Below are 16045 nucleotides of genomic sequence, written 5' to 3' on the forward strand. Positions count from 1 at the left end.
CCGGGGGGATAATGTATTACCCCTCCATGAGGGTAATAAATTCGGGAGGTAAATAGTTATTCTCATACCAAACATGAAAAATGCGCCTCACATATCACTCTTCTATTCATTCCCCATCTTTTACCCTCAATCCAAGCAAGCCTTCTAAAACAATTGACTTTATAAGAAACTTTGTGACACGATAAAGTTTATATTTTATTCATGAATTATGCATTCTCCAAAACAAACAAAAATCACACAATTCTAGTACTAGTATTCCACTTATACATAAACTCAAAGTTGCTAGTTTCATCATGGTACAAATACACACCTAAATCATTTGCCTTCCAAAGACAAGGATCCCCATCACACATAGAGGAATGACCTGAATCAAATGCAATAAAATCAAGATGCCCTTTTGTCCAATTTAAATTACAATTATATTTAGACCCCATAACCCAAAATCCAACTGAGTAAATACTTGTACAATTAACTTCTAAACTTCCAAAGTCTCTATGATCATCACTACCTTGACAATGCACCTTAAGCACATTATTATTAGGCAAATTATTCGTGATTATTATTCGGGAATCCGGTGCTCGGTTTTGATCATTTGCATCAATTGTTGTAGCTACTAATATGATTAAGAACATCAAGCTTTTCAAGGGTTTAATTGAATTCATTTTGTTTTGTTTAGTATTACAATTGTTGGATGTGAATAAAGTGCGTGTGTTCTTGTAGTATATGTATAGGTGTAGATTTTGTATTTTACTGCCATAAGTATATGCTAAATCCAAGTATCCAATATAGGTAGATTTCATTTTTAATAAGCATTAGCAAGCCGTTTCATGAACATTTATTTAACAATCTAGTTTTTGATGTCAAATAAGTCACAAGCCCACAAGGGCAGTACGATATCAAGGTTAGGGGATTCGAAAATGAAACTTATTATATTCTATCCCTTTTTTTATTTATTAGGTTAAGACATCTTCATTTATTGACAATCTAGTGAGATTGTTCATGACATCTTCGTCCATAAATTACACTACAAAACACCTTATAAGTTAAAAACTTATAAAATGAAATTATGAACATGAAAAATTCACAGGTTTAATTTGGCACAACATGTCAACATATACTTTAGTTAGAGATGCAACAGTACGGCTCGACTCGCCCAACCCAATCCAACTCAGCTCACGCATGAACGGGCCAGGTTAGGGTTGGTCCAACCAACCGAACTTGTGCCTTAGTCCAGTCCAGCCCATACCCACAAGTTACTAAAATTATTAATTATCAATATTTTATAGATAAATATTAATAAATAAGTGTTTTAATCTTCAATTATATATTTTTACTAAATAAAAGAATATATTTAGCGAGTGTAGTATTTTACAATTTTACTGATTCGATCCTACGCACACCAATGACAACAATGAATTTGAGAGCATTTTTTGTAGATAAATAAGAAGAAACTGCATATAAAAAAGATGTAATAGAGTGGAGACAGAGTGTACCATGTCAATATATATTAGATGTACCTATTAGTATTTCCTAAATAACACACTTGCATATTGGAATTCTACTTTGGATCGATGGGGAGTGTAGGATCGACTCGGTAGAATCTGATCGTAGGATCGTAAGATCCTACAAACTCACTATTTTTTTTTTTGGTAAGAACATATAATTGAAGATTGAAACAGTTACTCTCCCCGTCTCGGTCATTTGTTTAATTTACCTTTACTTTTGGCACAAAGATTGAGAAAAGAGAAGGGGAGTATTCGAGGGCAGTGTTATCAGATGACAAGTGAAATTGGACGATTCCCATTAGAGGCGTGCCTAATATATAAATGTAAACAAATGAATACACCCTAAAATGGAAATGATAAAAGGACGGGGGCAGTATTTATCATTGTATGAACATGTTTCTAAAACTTAAAACGAAATTTCAGATTATGATGTCATTATATAAAAATACATATTAATATTTTTATTATGGAATTGGATCGTAGGATTGTAAAACCGTCGGATCGTATTATGATCTGATCTCTAGAAATTTTCAATTAAATATGATCATAAGATTTTACAACCATGATAGAATCGTAGGATTCGAGTTTCGTCGAGCATTGTTAAATCGTAAAATCGTATGATCAAATCGGAAATCTGATAACAATGCATACGATACGAGTATTACCAAAAAAATACCAAATGCACCAAATAAATAAATAATTTTATTCATATTCTCCATACTCCAAAACATACAAAAATCACACATTATTAGTAACCCACTTATACATAAACTTACTTGTACTATCATGATACAAATACAACCCTAATTCATTTGCTTGCCAAACGCAAATTCTAGCATCACAAACAAACATAGCAAATCCATCTTCAAATTTAAATGCAATAAAATTAAGTTTCCCTTTTAACCAATTTAAATTGCAAGTAACATTATAGTCCATATCTGGTTCAGTAGCCGTAGTGTCAAATTTAACTGTATAAATATCTGTAGAATTAATTTTTTTACTGCTTAAATCTTCATTACTACTTTTACAATGCACCTTAAGCACATTTTCATTAGGTAAACTGTTCATTATTATTATTCGACCGTAAGGTAAATTGTTTTCAACATACGCATCAACGGTTGAGTAATTATTGATTAACGACGAGATTATTGTAGCTAATATGATTAAGAATATTAAATTTTTCATGGGTTTAATTGGATTCATTATGATTTTTTTCTTAAATTTTTGAGTGTGTTTTGTTTTGAAATTGTTGGATGTGAATAAAAATTGTGTTGATTTATGTGTATATGTATAGGTGTAGATTTTGTATTTTATTGCAATTAATATACTAAATCCAATATAGGTAGATTTTGTTGTTTCATGAACATTTATTTTTTGGCAATCTAGTGAGATTGGAGTATAGTATGTATGACATTTGTAAATGCAAAATTAAAATACACTTGGTAGCCCTTAGCAAAACGAGTCCGGATTTCCTGTCCTATTTTCATGTCTCATCTTGTGAGTTGTGTGACTTGTGTCGCACTATCTTTCCATTTGAGATAAGCATTAAACATTAAAAATAAGTATTTAGATATTACAAAAGGACGAGGTGTCAAAAGATTAATGTAATGGGACAGAATGAGATATGAAGGTGGGGCAGAGGACGAGGTGTCAGAAGATTACAAAGAGCCCTCGTAAGTCGTAACTGGCGTACATGTGGCCCTTAAAAGGTGGAAGAGGGTGGTTATTTGGCCCGTCTATTACTACAGACGGATATGCGCCGTCTATACTGAGAATTTGTGTTGATTTTGTACATTTCAATAACATGGACTTTGTGCAAAAAAACCGTAAAGAATTCACTAAGACGGGGATACAACACTTGAGCTCTAAGCAGCAAGTAATGACTTAATCACCAATCAAGAAAATGACTAACTTCAACAACATAACCATAACCCTTCAAAAACGTAAATAATTCAATAGGTCGGAGGGTATACGATACTTGAGCTCTAAAGCAGTAACAGTCACCATCAAGAAAATGATCGCCTTCAAGAACATAACCCTAACCCTTCAAAAACTCAGATCTATGCTGGGTTTACAGATTTGGTGTGCACGACAGCACAAGTACAACTAAGCAGGTTTGCTTGCAGCGCATTTATTGAAATGGTCCGATTTCAAATTGCAAATCATATATGGATCACTATTTCGCTAATTTGTTGTTGTGTCATCAATTGCGGGTGATTATCAGGTCACCCAGACTCCCACACTTCCAGTTTGGCAGTATCGGGTATTAGTCAGCAGTTCAGCACAGCCTAGGTCGGTTCTAAATTTTAATACAACAAAATTTCAGGTTCTGTAATGATGCAGGTCGGATTCCAAACAGTTTAGGCTAAGTCGGGTTTTCTCAGCTCTACGATAAAGAGCATCATAGAAGTATCATGGTCCTGCAAATGCAAGCTAAAAACAATGGACCGAATAAAAAAGCGTATAGTCAAACGGAAAAAAAGAAAAGCGAGCAGTACCAAGGCAGCATACCCTTCACTGAATCTTGTGTTTACTGTTTTAATACTTATTTCACATAAAAATCCAGGACGAGCAAGTACTAGTCTTAGTTAGACACGACAACCATTAACCATGCCTTCTATTATTATTAACAAATAACAACATACTAGTATTGTTTGTTTACGCAATCGCACTGCTCAGTTAAGCGCTACTTTTCAGAGCTCCGGCTTCAGTCAGCATCGGCACCAGCTTACCCTGATTGTTCAGGTTCACAGTAGCTGTCCAGTGAAATCGAAACATAACAAAATGTCAACAAGGCAGTTCAATGTATTGTGCAGAACTGCAGATAAATAAAGGCAATGAAGACAGATACGAAGACATACAATCACATCCACCGATATGTTTTCCGCCAATGAATACATTCGGCACTGTTCTCTGTTTTGTCCACTCTGCAAGTGCCGCCTGAATGTCGCTTCCATCACCTGCACCACATCATAAGCCTCAAATGCCAGTACTTTGCACTATCAAAGTATCAATACCTAACTATTTGTTTCAAAACGATCTAGGAGGGTCGGGGAGAAGGGAAATATGATGTTTTCCATACAAATCTGAATATTTTGGAAGAGTTTATATTTCCAAGTTCCAACCATGTCACTATCCAAAAATAGGAAACCTGCCCCCTCCACCCTTACTTTCGTCCAAAACTATTCATCCAAACAATGTTCTACAGAGTTCTAACTATTGAAGGAGACACAGGGAGACAAAATAACACCACCATTGCAAACAACTTATAGTTGAAATTAAAATGGTTCAGTTCGTTAAAAGGGCCCGACTCAAAAAAAGTCGAGGCATTTAGAAAACTTCATAAAGTCCATTCATCCATAGCTAAAGAGCACATTTATTATATTCAATGATGCATACTCCCTCCATCACATACTATTGTCTCTATTTGATTTCGATTGTCAATTGAGATATAATGCAACATAAACCAACTATTCTCATATTATCATTTTTAAAAAGTTGTGGTTAAGGTATATCCGTGTATCGTGACTTCACGAGTGATCAAAGCTGACATTGTTTGAACACCTATATGGCTACATGGGATGGCAAGTTGGTAGGAGTAAAATAGAAAGGAGGAAGATTTCAAAGAAAAAAGGAGGAAGATTTCAAAGAAAAGCTAAAGAATAGTGTGATCTATATAGGAAAAATTAGAACACTAGAGAATGATGCCAAAGCAATGTGAAACTAAGCACACAATCTGACTAGAAAGCCATTAAAAACTTGATCGAATAACCAGAGTTTGGCTTAATCACAACTTTCACACAATTCTATCTTCAGCAAACTTTCGAGAACTCAAAAAGGTTCTTCAAAATACAATAAGACAATTTAAAAAGAAGTTACATCTAACTAAAACGACGACGACAATTTCTAGAATGAAACAAGATTCTCCCAACATCAAACTCAGTTGACAACGTCAAAAAAATTATTCAACTATAAGAGACTAAAGTACCTCACTAGCGATAGATAGACCAAAAGTCCAGCAAACACCATATAATGTAAATTATGGGGGAAAAAACATCAATAAGAGACTAAAGTACCACAACACGATAATTTGATTTATATTCTCGAGTTTTTTATGACTTTGATCTATTGATATTGCAATTTCTTACAAACAACTAACTAGATATCAGATGTCAAAATCCACTTGTTTCAATCAATGTATAAAGACCATCGTAATATTTCCCTAGATCGAATTAACTCAGGTGTTCAAAAGCACATATTTATACCAGTAAATCAATCGAATACTCCTATCAGTGTACCAATTGTATCATGACGCAATCTATCAAGCAAAAGACAACATATTTTTCCAGCTTCCAACTACCAACATAGCATGATCATACTTACAACAACAACAACATCAGAGGCTTAATCCCAAAATGATTTGGGGTCGGCTGACATGAATCATCCTTTAGGACCGTCCATGGACGATCGCACACCTCAAAATGCGAAAATATAGAAAAGGAAAAGTGAAAAACACAAGGGGTGGTGAAACATGATACAAAAGTCAAGGTAAACTTAATAGGTTTTAAAATCGAAGTCCGGATTTCATAACAAAAAATGCATACAGCGAAACAGCACCGCTAAGAGATATTCAATCACGGCTCCAGCTTTCAAACACCGAAAACACTGATAAAAAAGGGGCTTTCTAACATACTCTCTCCCATTTACAATAATCCTTATTATAATTAGTGGTTAAGTTAAATACTTAAATGACGAGTTTGATGATGTTTTCACATAAATGTAGTTCAAAATAAAACAACTTCTTAAAAATGATAGTACTTCCTTCAAATCGGATTAAATTTCACTTTACCTTTTGCACGCAAAATACAGTTGTTTAATAAACAAATGAAAACATAATCAACTAGATATAAAAATAACGACAAGGGTAGCTAGTCTCATCATCAACAAATTTAATGTACTAGATCATGTAATATAAAAATGGTTTCCCGATATACTATCACTCAAGTTATATTATACTTCTACTAGTTGATATTGGTTAATCTTCCAATCAACTGGTGACGATAAATTTGAGACATAGATACTTAGTGGCGGCGCTAAGAGGGGCTGAAAGGGGGCACTCACCCTATTTTCAGTTAAAATTTTACTACATACGTCCCAATTATTTGTTGACCTTCTATATTTTTTGAGATTTCAGCTAAAAGGGAGTAGAATTTTGCTTGAATTGAACTTGTTATACACGCACTCCGAATCATTTATCTACCTTTGATTAAAAACACCTTTGAATAAAGACGATAAATAAATGATCGGGACAAAGGGAGTCGTTAATCCCTCGAATTATTTAGCGCTACTAACTACAAAATTACAAATCCCGATTCCGCCACACTACATGCGAACGCAAATTAAATACTCCGTAACTTGCGATGAAAAAATTGGGAAGAAAGGAAAAAGGAAGACGAACTCTCAGAGTCCAATTCAATAGCCTTGAAAGTAGCGCCCAATCGAGTCAGCAGATTCTTGACATCAACACAGTACGGACAGTACGATTTGCTGCACGTATTCATCAATCGTATCAAGAAATAACGCAAATTATAGAATAAGACGGTCTTTCAGAATAAGACGGTTTTTTAATCGGTTAAACACTCATTTATTATTCGATAAAGAAGATAATACCTGAAGACGACAACAGCATTTGATGAAACGGTGAGTTTAGCTTTCTCCATTGCCATTTTTCTTGAAAGTTGCGTGATGTAATGGAAGTTGAAACCCTAGAATTTGTGGAGTAATCGATTTATATTATTGGTTGATGCATGAATATGTGAACTGTGAAGGCTTTAATCGGACGCGGTAGTACCTAAGCTTGGGATTGGCTCGAATAAGTCGTGACTCGTCATTGGCTTTAAAAGAAGATATTTTAGCCGCTAAATATCTAGTAATCTCAAAGTTAATTGGGAAGGGTGTTAATTTATGTGTTATTAACTTAACTAGTATAGAGCCCGTGCTAAAGCACGGTATTTTAGAATGTCATGTGTAGAGAACTTAACATTTAGAGATAATAATAATAATAATAATAATTAATAATATATAAATAAACTTTGAATTTTATTTGTAATTATCTACAATTGTTAATGTGTAAAATACTAAGAATTAAAATAGAACGAATTTTACATTTTTACTCGGAATAAGTTTATGATTAGAAAAAAGAAGATTGTTAGTTTAATTACAAAAACTTATACTTATTTTTACGCATTTGAAGCATATAACTATTTTTGTTACAATATACAGAGTAAAAAATTTAAAGAATAAAAAAGTGAAAAGCACACACTGATTTTAATAATATGAGTAAAATATGCATATGTTTTAAATCAAAAATTTACGACATTTAAAATACATATATTTGACTAATGAGATAATAATGAATGAAATAAATTTGGCTCAACTATAGAAATTGCGGTGTTTGATAAGATACTTTGACACATAAAGATCATATATTAGGTCCAATACATATCTAGATAAAGTTATGCCCAATTTCTAGTTAAAAGCATTTAGGCGGGAAAATTTTCAGTTTTCTTATTGTTTTAGTTTAAGGGGGATTCGAGGTACTTGTCAAATTCCTTGAGAAATTTCTAGTATTATCAAGGATGTAAAATTAGACCTTCATTTTTTCGATGAAGTGATAATTAAACATTGCTTTCGTGAAGCCAACTCTTTCGAGGTGGTTTGATAGTCGGTGGCTCCAACTTACCTCCCTCATTCGAAAGGATGAGATGGGTTGGTCCTACCCTAAAGGATCAACCTAGTTTTCTTAACTAATCAAAAAAAAAAAAAAAGTCGTGACTCGTCATTCGTGTAGTCGCGTGTGAGCTTAATCAAGGTGGATTTGAGCTCGAGCTAAAATTGTTTAGGCTAGAGTTGTACAACCGTGTGGGCCAATTGGGCCCATCCCACACCTTTGGGCCACGAAACTCCAACCCGACTAGCACATAACAGAGCACGGGGCGAGTTAGGTAGCACTCACATTTCTTTGCCTCGGCTTGGTCGGTCGGTCCCAATACTAAAGAATATTCAAACAAAGGACGCCCCACTTGACTCCGCCTGGCTTACTACTTGGTGGGTTGGGCTCGGGCCGGAAGAAGTTGACACAACACTGGCCCGTCTGGCCCTGACTCATGTTCAGGCCGTATCTGGACTACAACCTCCCAACCCCGCCCGCCCAATAGCTCTAGTTTAGGCTCAACAATCTTTTAGTCGAACATGAGCTCGGCCTAAAACTTAAGGATCTGAACTGCCTTAAAATATCGGTTCGGTTTTGAACTTTTCTTAATTGAATTTATAGAATCACACATTTCTAAACTGAACATATTGTGAATTAGACATTTCTAAACCCACTTATAGAATCTAAATTGAATTTATATTAACTATTTTTTTCTAAATTTATAGGATTTGAACTGAATTAAACTTACAAACTTAAATATCTCAACTTAACTAACATTTATAATATCGAAACTTTTCTAAATTGAATCTATAAAATCTAATACAAGTATTATTGAACTTGTATACGGTAGATTATAATAATCGATTTATTTGCATTTGGAAAATAAAATACATCCACACAAATCTATGAAAATACATCCAAAATTGTAAACCAGGAAATAAGACAAAGGATAGCGCAACCAAAAATATGCGAATGATGTTTGATTGCTTCTACTGAGAGTCATCCTCCAATTCACGGAATGGATTGAAAATTTATGATCTCCATTTCTCAAGAAACCCCTTTAATTTAAAACAGTTAGTCTTCCATAAGACGGAGGTATAAGACGGAGGTATCCGTCTTTAACATTAATTGATCAAAATAAGAAGATGGGTAGAGCATTTGTGTATGTGATAGTGGGTGGTGGAGTTGCAGCTGGTTATGCTGCTCTTGAATTCACCAAACGTGGTGTTTCTCCTGGTGAACTTTGTATCATTTCTGAAGAATCTGTATACTTTCTTCTCTTTTCCTTTTAATTTTTGTTTTCTGGGAGAATTTTAGTTTTTTTTGTAAGATGGTTTATTTGTTTTGTTTTGTTTAGTTAAAGGGTAAAATTGCGTACATCCGACCCCTTGCCTCGCATTTTGCGGGAGCTCTTGAGGCACTGGTGTAATCTTGTTATTAGATTCATTCATTTGGACCATTTGGTGTTCTTGAATTGTTGTTTGGTGGATAAAGTTTTGTTCTTTTTTATGAAGGGTTTTCTGGGCTGTTGCCATTTTCTGTTCATTGTCATCTAATACTCTAAGTGTTGTACTATTGTCATATTTTCGTGTTGCTGTACTTTGTTTTGTCATCGTAGTTTGTAGGTGATACAACCACCTTACCCCAAAGCCCAAAGGCCATAACCCTAAGGGCTCCTGCAGCCTTACCCTCGTGCTAGCAATGCAAAGATGCAGTTTTGGAGTGACCCAAGATGAAAATAGTTCGTAGATTTTTTTGGTATTGACCAGGAGTGGGGCAATCCCCTTCGGGGTACTGAAGGCAATTTAATGGGTTGACCCCTCCCAAGTTTGGCTTTTTCATTCGCAAGAGTCAGGAATCAGACTGCTTGTTTAAGATATGAGAGCCCTTACCACTCACACCAGCCAACTTTGGTAAAATAGTTCGTAGTTGATGTAGTTAATTATTGATTTGAGGGGGTTGAAGAGTTCAATTTGATGATTATATCTCATATTTGCAATGTTGACTTGATAGTGAGTTTGTTTTTTAGTTCAGGATGTAGGGGATTGTGTTTTGATTTACAATGGGGTCGAAAGATTTGATGTGTTTTATGGATTTGGAAGATGATGGAGAGCACTTTGAATGACTTGTTAAGTTGTCTTCCCCTTCTTTGATGTTTTGAAGAAGGGGGAAATCAGTGGATAAACCTCTATGCTCAAAGAATGCCTATGTAGAAACCTTTCTCAAGGAAATTTGATCCGTAAGAGATGATGAATTGTAGGCATTTTCTAGTACAGGACATACGATTAAGCTCACAGAATTGCCATTGTTCCTATGATGTTGGCTGAGAATGGAACACTGTAGTACGACTTTTAGGCACTAGTATGAAGATAGCGCACTTGTCTGCAGACAGATGTCATTTTAGATTGGCCTTTTTTGTTTTGAAGTCTAGTAAATATTGCAACGTGACGGTGGCATGCAATGGTAAAATGCGCGGCTGTATTTTTGGGTCCTCAAACAAAGATGTGCAAGACACATGAGATTACCACCCTGAGTGAATGGTCTCTCACGGTTTCAATTCACACATTTTGCCCTTTTGTCCAGCATCATTACAATCCGTTTTTTATAAAATAGAACTGTACTGCAACCAAATGCAATGTTTGAATAGTCTTCAATGTCGCCTGTTTGAATTTGATCATTACGCCTTGATTGTGTCTGCTATCTCTTATATCAATTCAGTAGAACGGTGCTTTTCCAAATGTTATTATGTGGAATATGTGGAATTATTTTTTAATAAAAAAATCTGTATGATCTCCAGGTTGCACCTTACGAAAGACCAGCATTAAGCAAAGGATTTTTGCTCCCTGAAGGTAGGCTTTATACTGAACACGATGCTGACAATTGAGAGTTTGAGACACGAGTCCAGCTTACCTGACTTTAATTCCTTACTATAGTCACTACTCCCTAGATATTTGAAATTTTCATGATGGCAATTAATTTTACCTGCGTTGGGTTTACACTAGCTAAAAACTTTCGGGTCGTCAACCTTCTTGAGCACCTCTAAACATTGTATATGCATGTAATTTCTTCTGCCTAGTGTTGCCTCTTGCCTCAGATTATTTTATTGGTCTCCTGTAATCATTTCTAAAACAAGTGTGCAATTGGCGTCTGGTAGCCAATATCTTTTGGTGGTAATGGGTGATAATATTGGTTCTGAACAGGCGACCGGCGACCCTTTCAACATTTTCTGCAAGTTTTCTTCAGCTTCACATGAATTATGAACATTTCATGTTTCCTATTTGTCCATTCTGTTGTAGTGCATTGTTGTAATTAATTTTTGTCCTACAGAACCTGCTCGGCTTCCTTCATTTCATACATGCGTTGGTACAAAAGAGGAGAGATTGACTCCAAAATGGTACAAGGAACATGGTAACGTTTTGCCCTTAATGTTCTTTTCGGCCGTCTGTCATTTGAAAGATTGGAACGAAAATGTTTTATACTTGACAAATGAGGACAATGGATATTGTTGATGGTAACAACTGTGGATCTTGAATTTAGGTATTGAACTTGTTCTTGGAACACGTGTTAAGTCTGCTGATGTGAAACGGAAAACACTGTTGACAGCAACTGGGGAGACTATAAGCTACAGGATTCTCATCGTCGCCACTGGTGCACGGGTACTAAGCTAACTTGTTCTAGGCATAGTGCTTTTGCTGTTGCATAGCTACGCCGTTAGGTCCCAACAAAACTTGAGAAATTTGCACCTTTTTCGATTAAAAAATCAAATGTTGTCTTTGCTTGTGAGTAATTTTCCATCCTTGACGCTTGATTAATTGGATTAACATTAAGTTTACGTGACTTTTAGAGGCCTAAACTTGAAGCACGTCAGCGGTGAGTTAGAGTGTGATTCGAGTATTTTTTTTTTTTTTTTTTTTTTTTGTATTTTTGCTCTGACCACTATTCACTTTTTAGACTTTGAAGCTCGAAGAATTTGGAGTGAAGGGATCAGATGCTGAAAATGTGTGCTATTTACGTGATTTTGCTGATGCAAATAAGCTTGTGAGTGTTGTGCAATCTTGCACAGGCGGAAATGCTGTTGTTATTGGGGGAGGCTACATTGGGATGGAATGTGCTGCGTCCTTGGTCATCAACAAGATCAATGTAACCATGGTCTTCCCTGAGGCCCACTGTAGTAAGTATTACCCTACCTTATTTTTAAGGGTATTGAACCTCTGAAATTCAGTCTAATTGTTTTGCAGTTAATTTAAACGGAGTATCATCTGATCAGGCTTTTGTTTCAGAATTTTAAAACTGATGTTTGTTTCACATTTTTTTCAGTGCCGCGCTTATTTACAACTAAAATTGCTGATTACTACGAGGAATATTACAAGGGAAAAGGAGTAAAATTTATAAAAGGAACAGTGTTGACATCTTTTGACTTCGACTCCAACAATGGGAAGGTAATTTCTACGATGCATTTCTCTTATTCTTTAGTACGTTTGTCCTGTTCACGGGAAGCCCGTCCATTCTCATCAAAGGCACAATATTTAAGGAAAAAACAACAACAAGAACAACAACAACATCAGAGCCTTAATCTCAAAATGATTTGGGGTCGGCTGACATGAATCATCCTTTAGAACCGTTCATGGGTGAACGCACACCTCAAAAATGCAAAAAATTTAAGGAAAAAGCTAAAAAAAAAATGTGTGTAGATGTAAAAAGTAGGCCTATCATTACAAAGTTGAACACAAAAAATAAACGAAAAATGGACTAATAAAGAAGGGATATCTCATGTCTGTCATCTAAACTCTAAAGTCTGATTTTATCTATCACTAAATCCAAATGCACAGGTTACGGCTGTAAATCTTAAAGACGGGACTTGCATTCCTGCTGATTTGGTTGTTGTGGGCATCGGTATCCGTCCAAACACAAGCCTGTTTGAAGGTCAACTCGCGATAGAAAAGGGTGGGATCAAAGTCAATGGAAAAATGCAAACCAGCAATAGCTCAGTCTATGCAGTTGGAGATGTAGCAGCATTTCCATTCAAACTATACGGAGAAATCCGCAGGCTCGAACACGTTGATTCCGCGAGAAAAACAGCTAGACATGCTGTTTCTGCAATAATGGAACCCGATAAAACCGAAGACTTTGACTATCTTCCATTTTTCTATTCCCGAGTATTTGGACTGTCGTGGCAGTTTTACGGGGATAATGCAGGTGAAGTAGTTCATTTTGGTGATTATTCAGGGAATCGCTTTGGAGCGTATTGGGTGAAAGATGGTCACCTTGTTGGGTCATTCCTTGAAGGCGGAGACAAGGAGGAATATGAGGCTTTGGCCAGAGCTACAAGTCTTAAGCCTTTAGTTGAAGACACGACGGAGCTTGAAAAGGAAGGTTTGGGTTTTTGTCTGCAAATTTGCAAGAACACACCCCCGCCACCACCTCAGCCTGAAAATGTCGGGACTTCAGTTTGTGTGGTGACGAGACCAGTTTACAATTGGCATGCTAGTGCCGGGATTGTATTAGCTGCATCGATAGCTGCTTTTGCTTACTGGTATGGACGGAGGCGTCGAAGGTGGTGAAAACTGAAAACCTTGTTTTTTTTTTTTTAGTTTCTTGTAATTGATATTTGTCAAATACAATATACATACAATCATATTGTAACATGTTACTGTACTTTGATTAATTTATAGCGAATGTGAAGTAGACCTCGTAAAATTGACCAAACTCGAATTGACCTGAGTAGTGACTAGTGAGTAGTGGTCGCGAATGAACTTTTTAGCGTTATATATTTGAGATTTTCTAACGTGTGTTTTAAGGGGTTATATTAAAAATTTGAATGAGAAAAGATTTTCGTAATCCTCTTATGAAAATTGAAAGAGGAAATCGTTATTACCGGTTTTAATGATAAAATCTTGAATATAATTCTTTATTTGAGTTCATAATGTGTTTAATTAGAGCACACGTTAGAAAAGCCGAAAAGGTTCAACTCTCGTAGTTCCTTGACAGAAAAGGGAGAAAATATTCTGGTTTAATGGAGCACATCAAAATGCAATAACATCTACCAATTTGTGTGTGAAACAGTTTTATAATTTACTTTAGTGAATCATAACATCAAAAGGGCGTTTGGTCTAGTGGTATGATTCTCGCTTTGGGTGCGAGAGGTCCCGAGTTCGATTCTCGGAACGCCCCTTTTTTCTACAAATGTCGATGGTTAGTTTTATTTTTGTTTTGTTAAAAATAACATACATGAAATACAATAATATAGTTTAAGTATCGTTTTAACAAATCGCATAAGGTCAATGACCTAAGTCTTCTTTAATCGGACGTAGTATATTATTTTTCAACTTTGGCAGCCCCATAGTGGAACAACTATTTGTGGAGTAATCGTTGAATATTCTAAATTTTCCTTCACTTGGGTCACTCATATATAATAGTGGTCTCTAACTCTCGAAGTGTAAAACAATGTCATTTATAAAACTTGAATTAAATTAAGGATGTCAATAATATTCACTATATTTCTCATATTGGGTCTCTCATCATTTGCTTCAGCTTCAATTTTAGGTCATTTTTTATTTTAATTTCTCAATTATGCATTTATGCTCCAATTTATTTTGTTTAATTTGAAGTATTAAAACTTGTAGGAACAAATGAGCTTCATCAACCTCGTCTCTCAACTTCGCGTGCTCTTCTTCAACACCAAAAGCGTAATTATATCGTTCTTGTTTACTAATTCTGTTCTAATCATTTGTTTATCTTTGATTAAAATATAGTATTTTTTATAAAGAATAAAAAATGTAAACAAATCTGAGACGGAGGGAGTAACATTCTTGTTGAATTAAAAAATTGGGAGAATACCAAAAATTTTAATGGTTGTCATTAGTAGAAATTGATTGTTGATGTTAGTGGCGGAGCCAGAATTTGAGCTTAGGGGAACGAAAAATTTTAGGGGGGACACATGGGTAATATAAGCCACACTCGAAAAAAAATTCGAAAAGTTTAATGAATTAGTTGATAGTGGATGCTACTCTATTTTAGAGGTGATCTTACATAGATTTCTTAGCCATGAACTTACGGGTAAGCGGGTTTGGGATAGGTTAGTAAGCCGCACCTTTAACGCTGCGTACTCACTATCGTATTAGGAAAAAGATCAATTATTGAGATGATTATGGATCATATTAAAATGTCGCAAATTGTTAAAGTATAAATCGATCTTGGGACTGCAACACCAACAATCAGCTTAAATTTTTTGTTAAGATGATTTCTTGACACAAATACTTCTTAATATTAAGCGTGACTTTATTTTTCAAGTAAATTTGTCTACTATAAGTTGATGTAAGACGGTTTTACAACGGATTATGCTGGTTGGTATAATTTGAGCAAACTTTAGGAAAGTGGTTGCATTTCTTACAGCTAGATTCCTAATTATGATAATAAAGACATTAATTTCATGAATTAATGAATTAATTGCAGCATGTCCTATAAATTTTGAGAAGCAAAATTATACAATAATTACAAGCAAATGCAAAGGACCAAAATACCCTGCAATCCCCTGCTGTAATGCTTTCAAGGAATTTGCCTGCCCATTTGCTCATCAACTCAATGACTTAACTAACCAGTGTGCTCAGATTATGTTCAGTTACATCAATCTTAAGGGTGGTTACCCGCCCGGCCTTTTCGCTAACTTGTGCAGTGGTAAGCGAGGGGTCGAGTGTGGTGCTGCCCCCGGTGGGGGAGAGCTCATCGTCGAAGGAGGCAATGCTTGAGGAGGAGGAGGAAAAGATGAGTAAACAAAGTACTATTTGGGCGCGTCCCATGGATTTTATAGGTTATTTATGTAATTTTGATT

The 16045-nt window shown here is 35.4% G+C and overlaps 2 protein-coding genes and 1 non-coding gene across 3 annotated transcripts; 2 read left to right on the plus strand and 1 right to left on the minus strand.

Annotated features, from left to right (window-relative positions):
• Nucleotides 1–4018: 4018 nt before the first annotated feature.
• Nucleotides 4019–7348, minus strand: LOC141646774 (glutaredoxin-C6). The gene is made up of 4 exons (XM_074454717.1): nt 7176–7348; nt 6964–7052; nt 4367–4465; nt 4019–4261 (listed from the first exon to the last, which is right to left on the minus strand). Exons 1-4 carry the CDS (start codon nt 7229–7231, stop codon nt 4185–4187), a joined length of 321 nt encoding a protein of 106 aa, XP_074310818.1. The 5' UTR covers nt 7232–7348; the 3' UTR covers nt 4019–4184.
• A 1758-nt stretch (nt 7349–9106) lies between these two features.
• On the plus strand, nt 9107–13923 carry LOC141646775 (monodehydroascorbate reductase 4, peroxisomal). Its single transcript, XM_074454718.1, has 7 exons — nt 9107–9482; nt 11015–11066; nt 11545–11625; nt 11755–11873; nt 12169–12388; nt 12535–12656; nt 13047–13923. The coding sequence occupies exons 1-7, from the start codon at nt 9363–9365 to the stop codon at nt 13776–13778; spliced, it is 1446 nt and encodes a 481-aa protein (XP_074310819.1). The 5' UTR covers nt 9107–9362; the 3' UTR covers nt 13779–13923.
• Nucleotides 13924–14316: 393 nt separating this feature from the next.
• On the plus strand, nt 14317–14388 carry TRNAP-UGG (transfer RNA proline (anticodon UGG)). Its single transcript has one exon. It is a non-coding gene; the product is annotated as a tRNA-Pro (tRNA).
• Nucleotides 14389–16045: the final 1657 nt, after the last annotated feature.

This window comes from Silene latifolia, chromosome 3, assembly GCF_048544455.1.
Source record: "Silene latifolia isolate original U9 population chromosome 3, ASM4854445v1, whole genome shotgun sequence".
In the NCBI taxonomy this organism is placed as follows: domain Eukaryota; kingdom Viridiplantae; phylum Streptophyta; class Magnoliopsida; order Caryophyllales; family Caryophyllaceae; genus Silene; species Silene latifolia.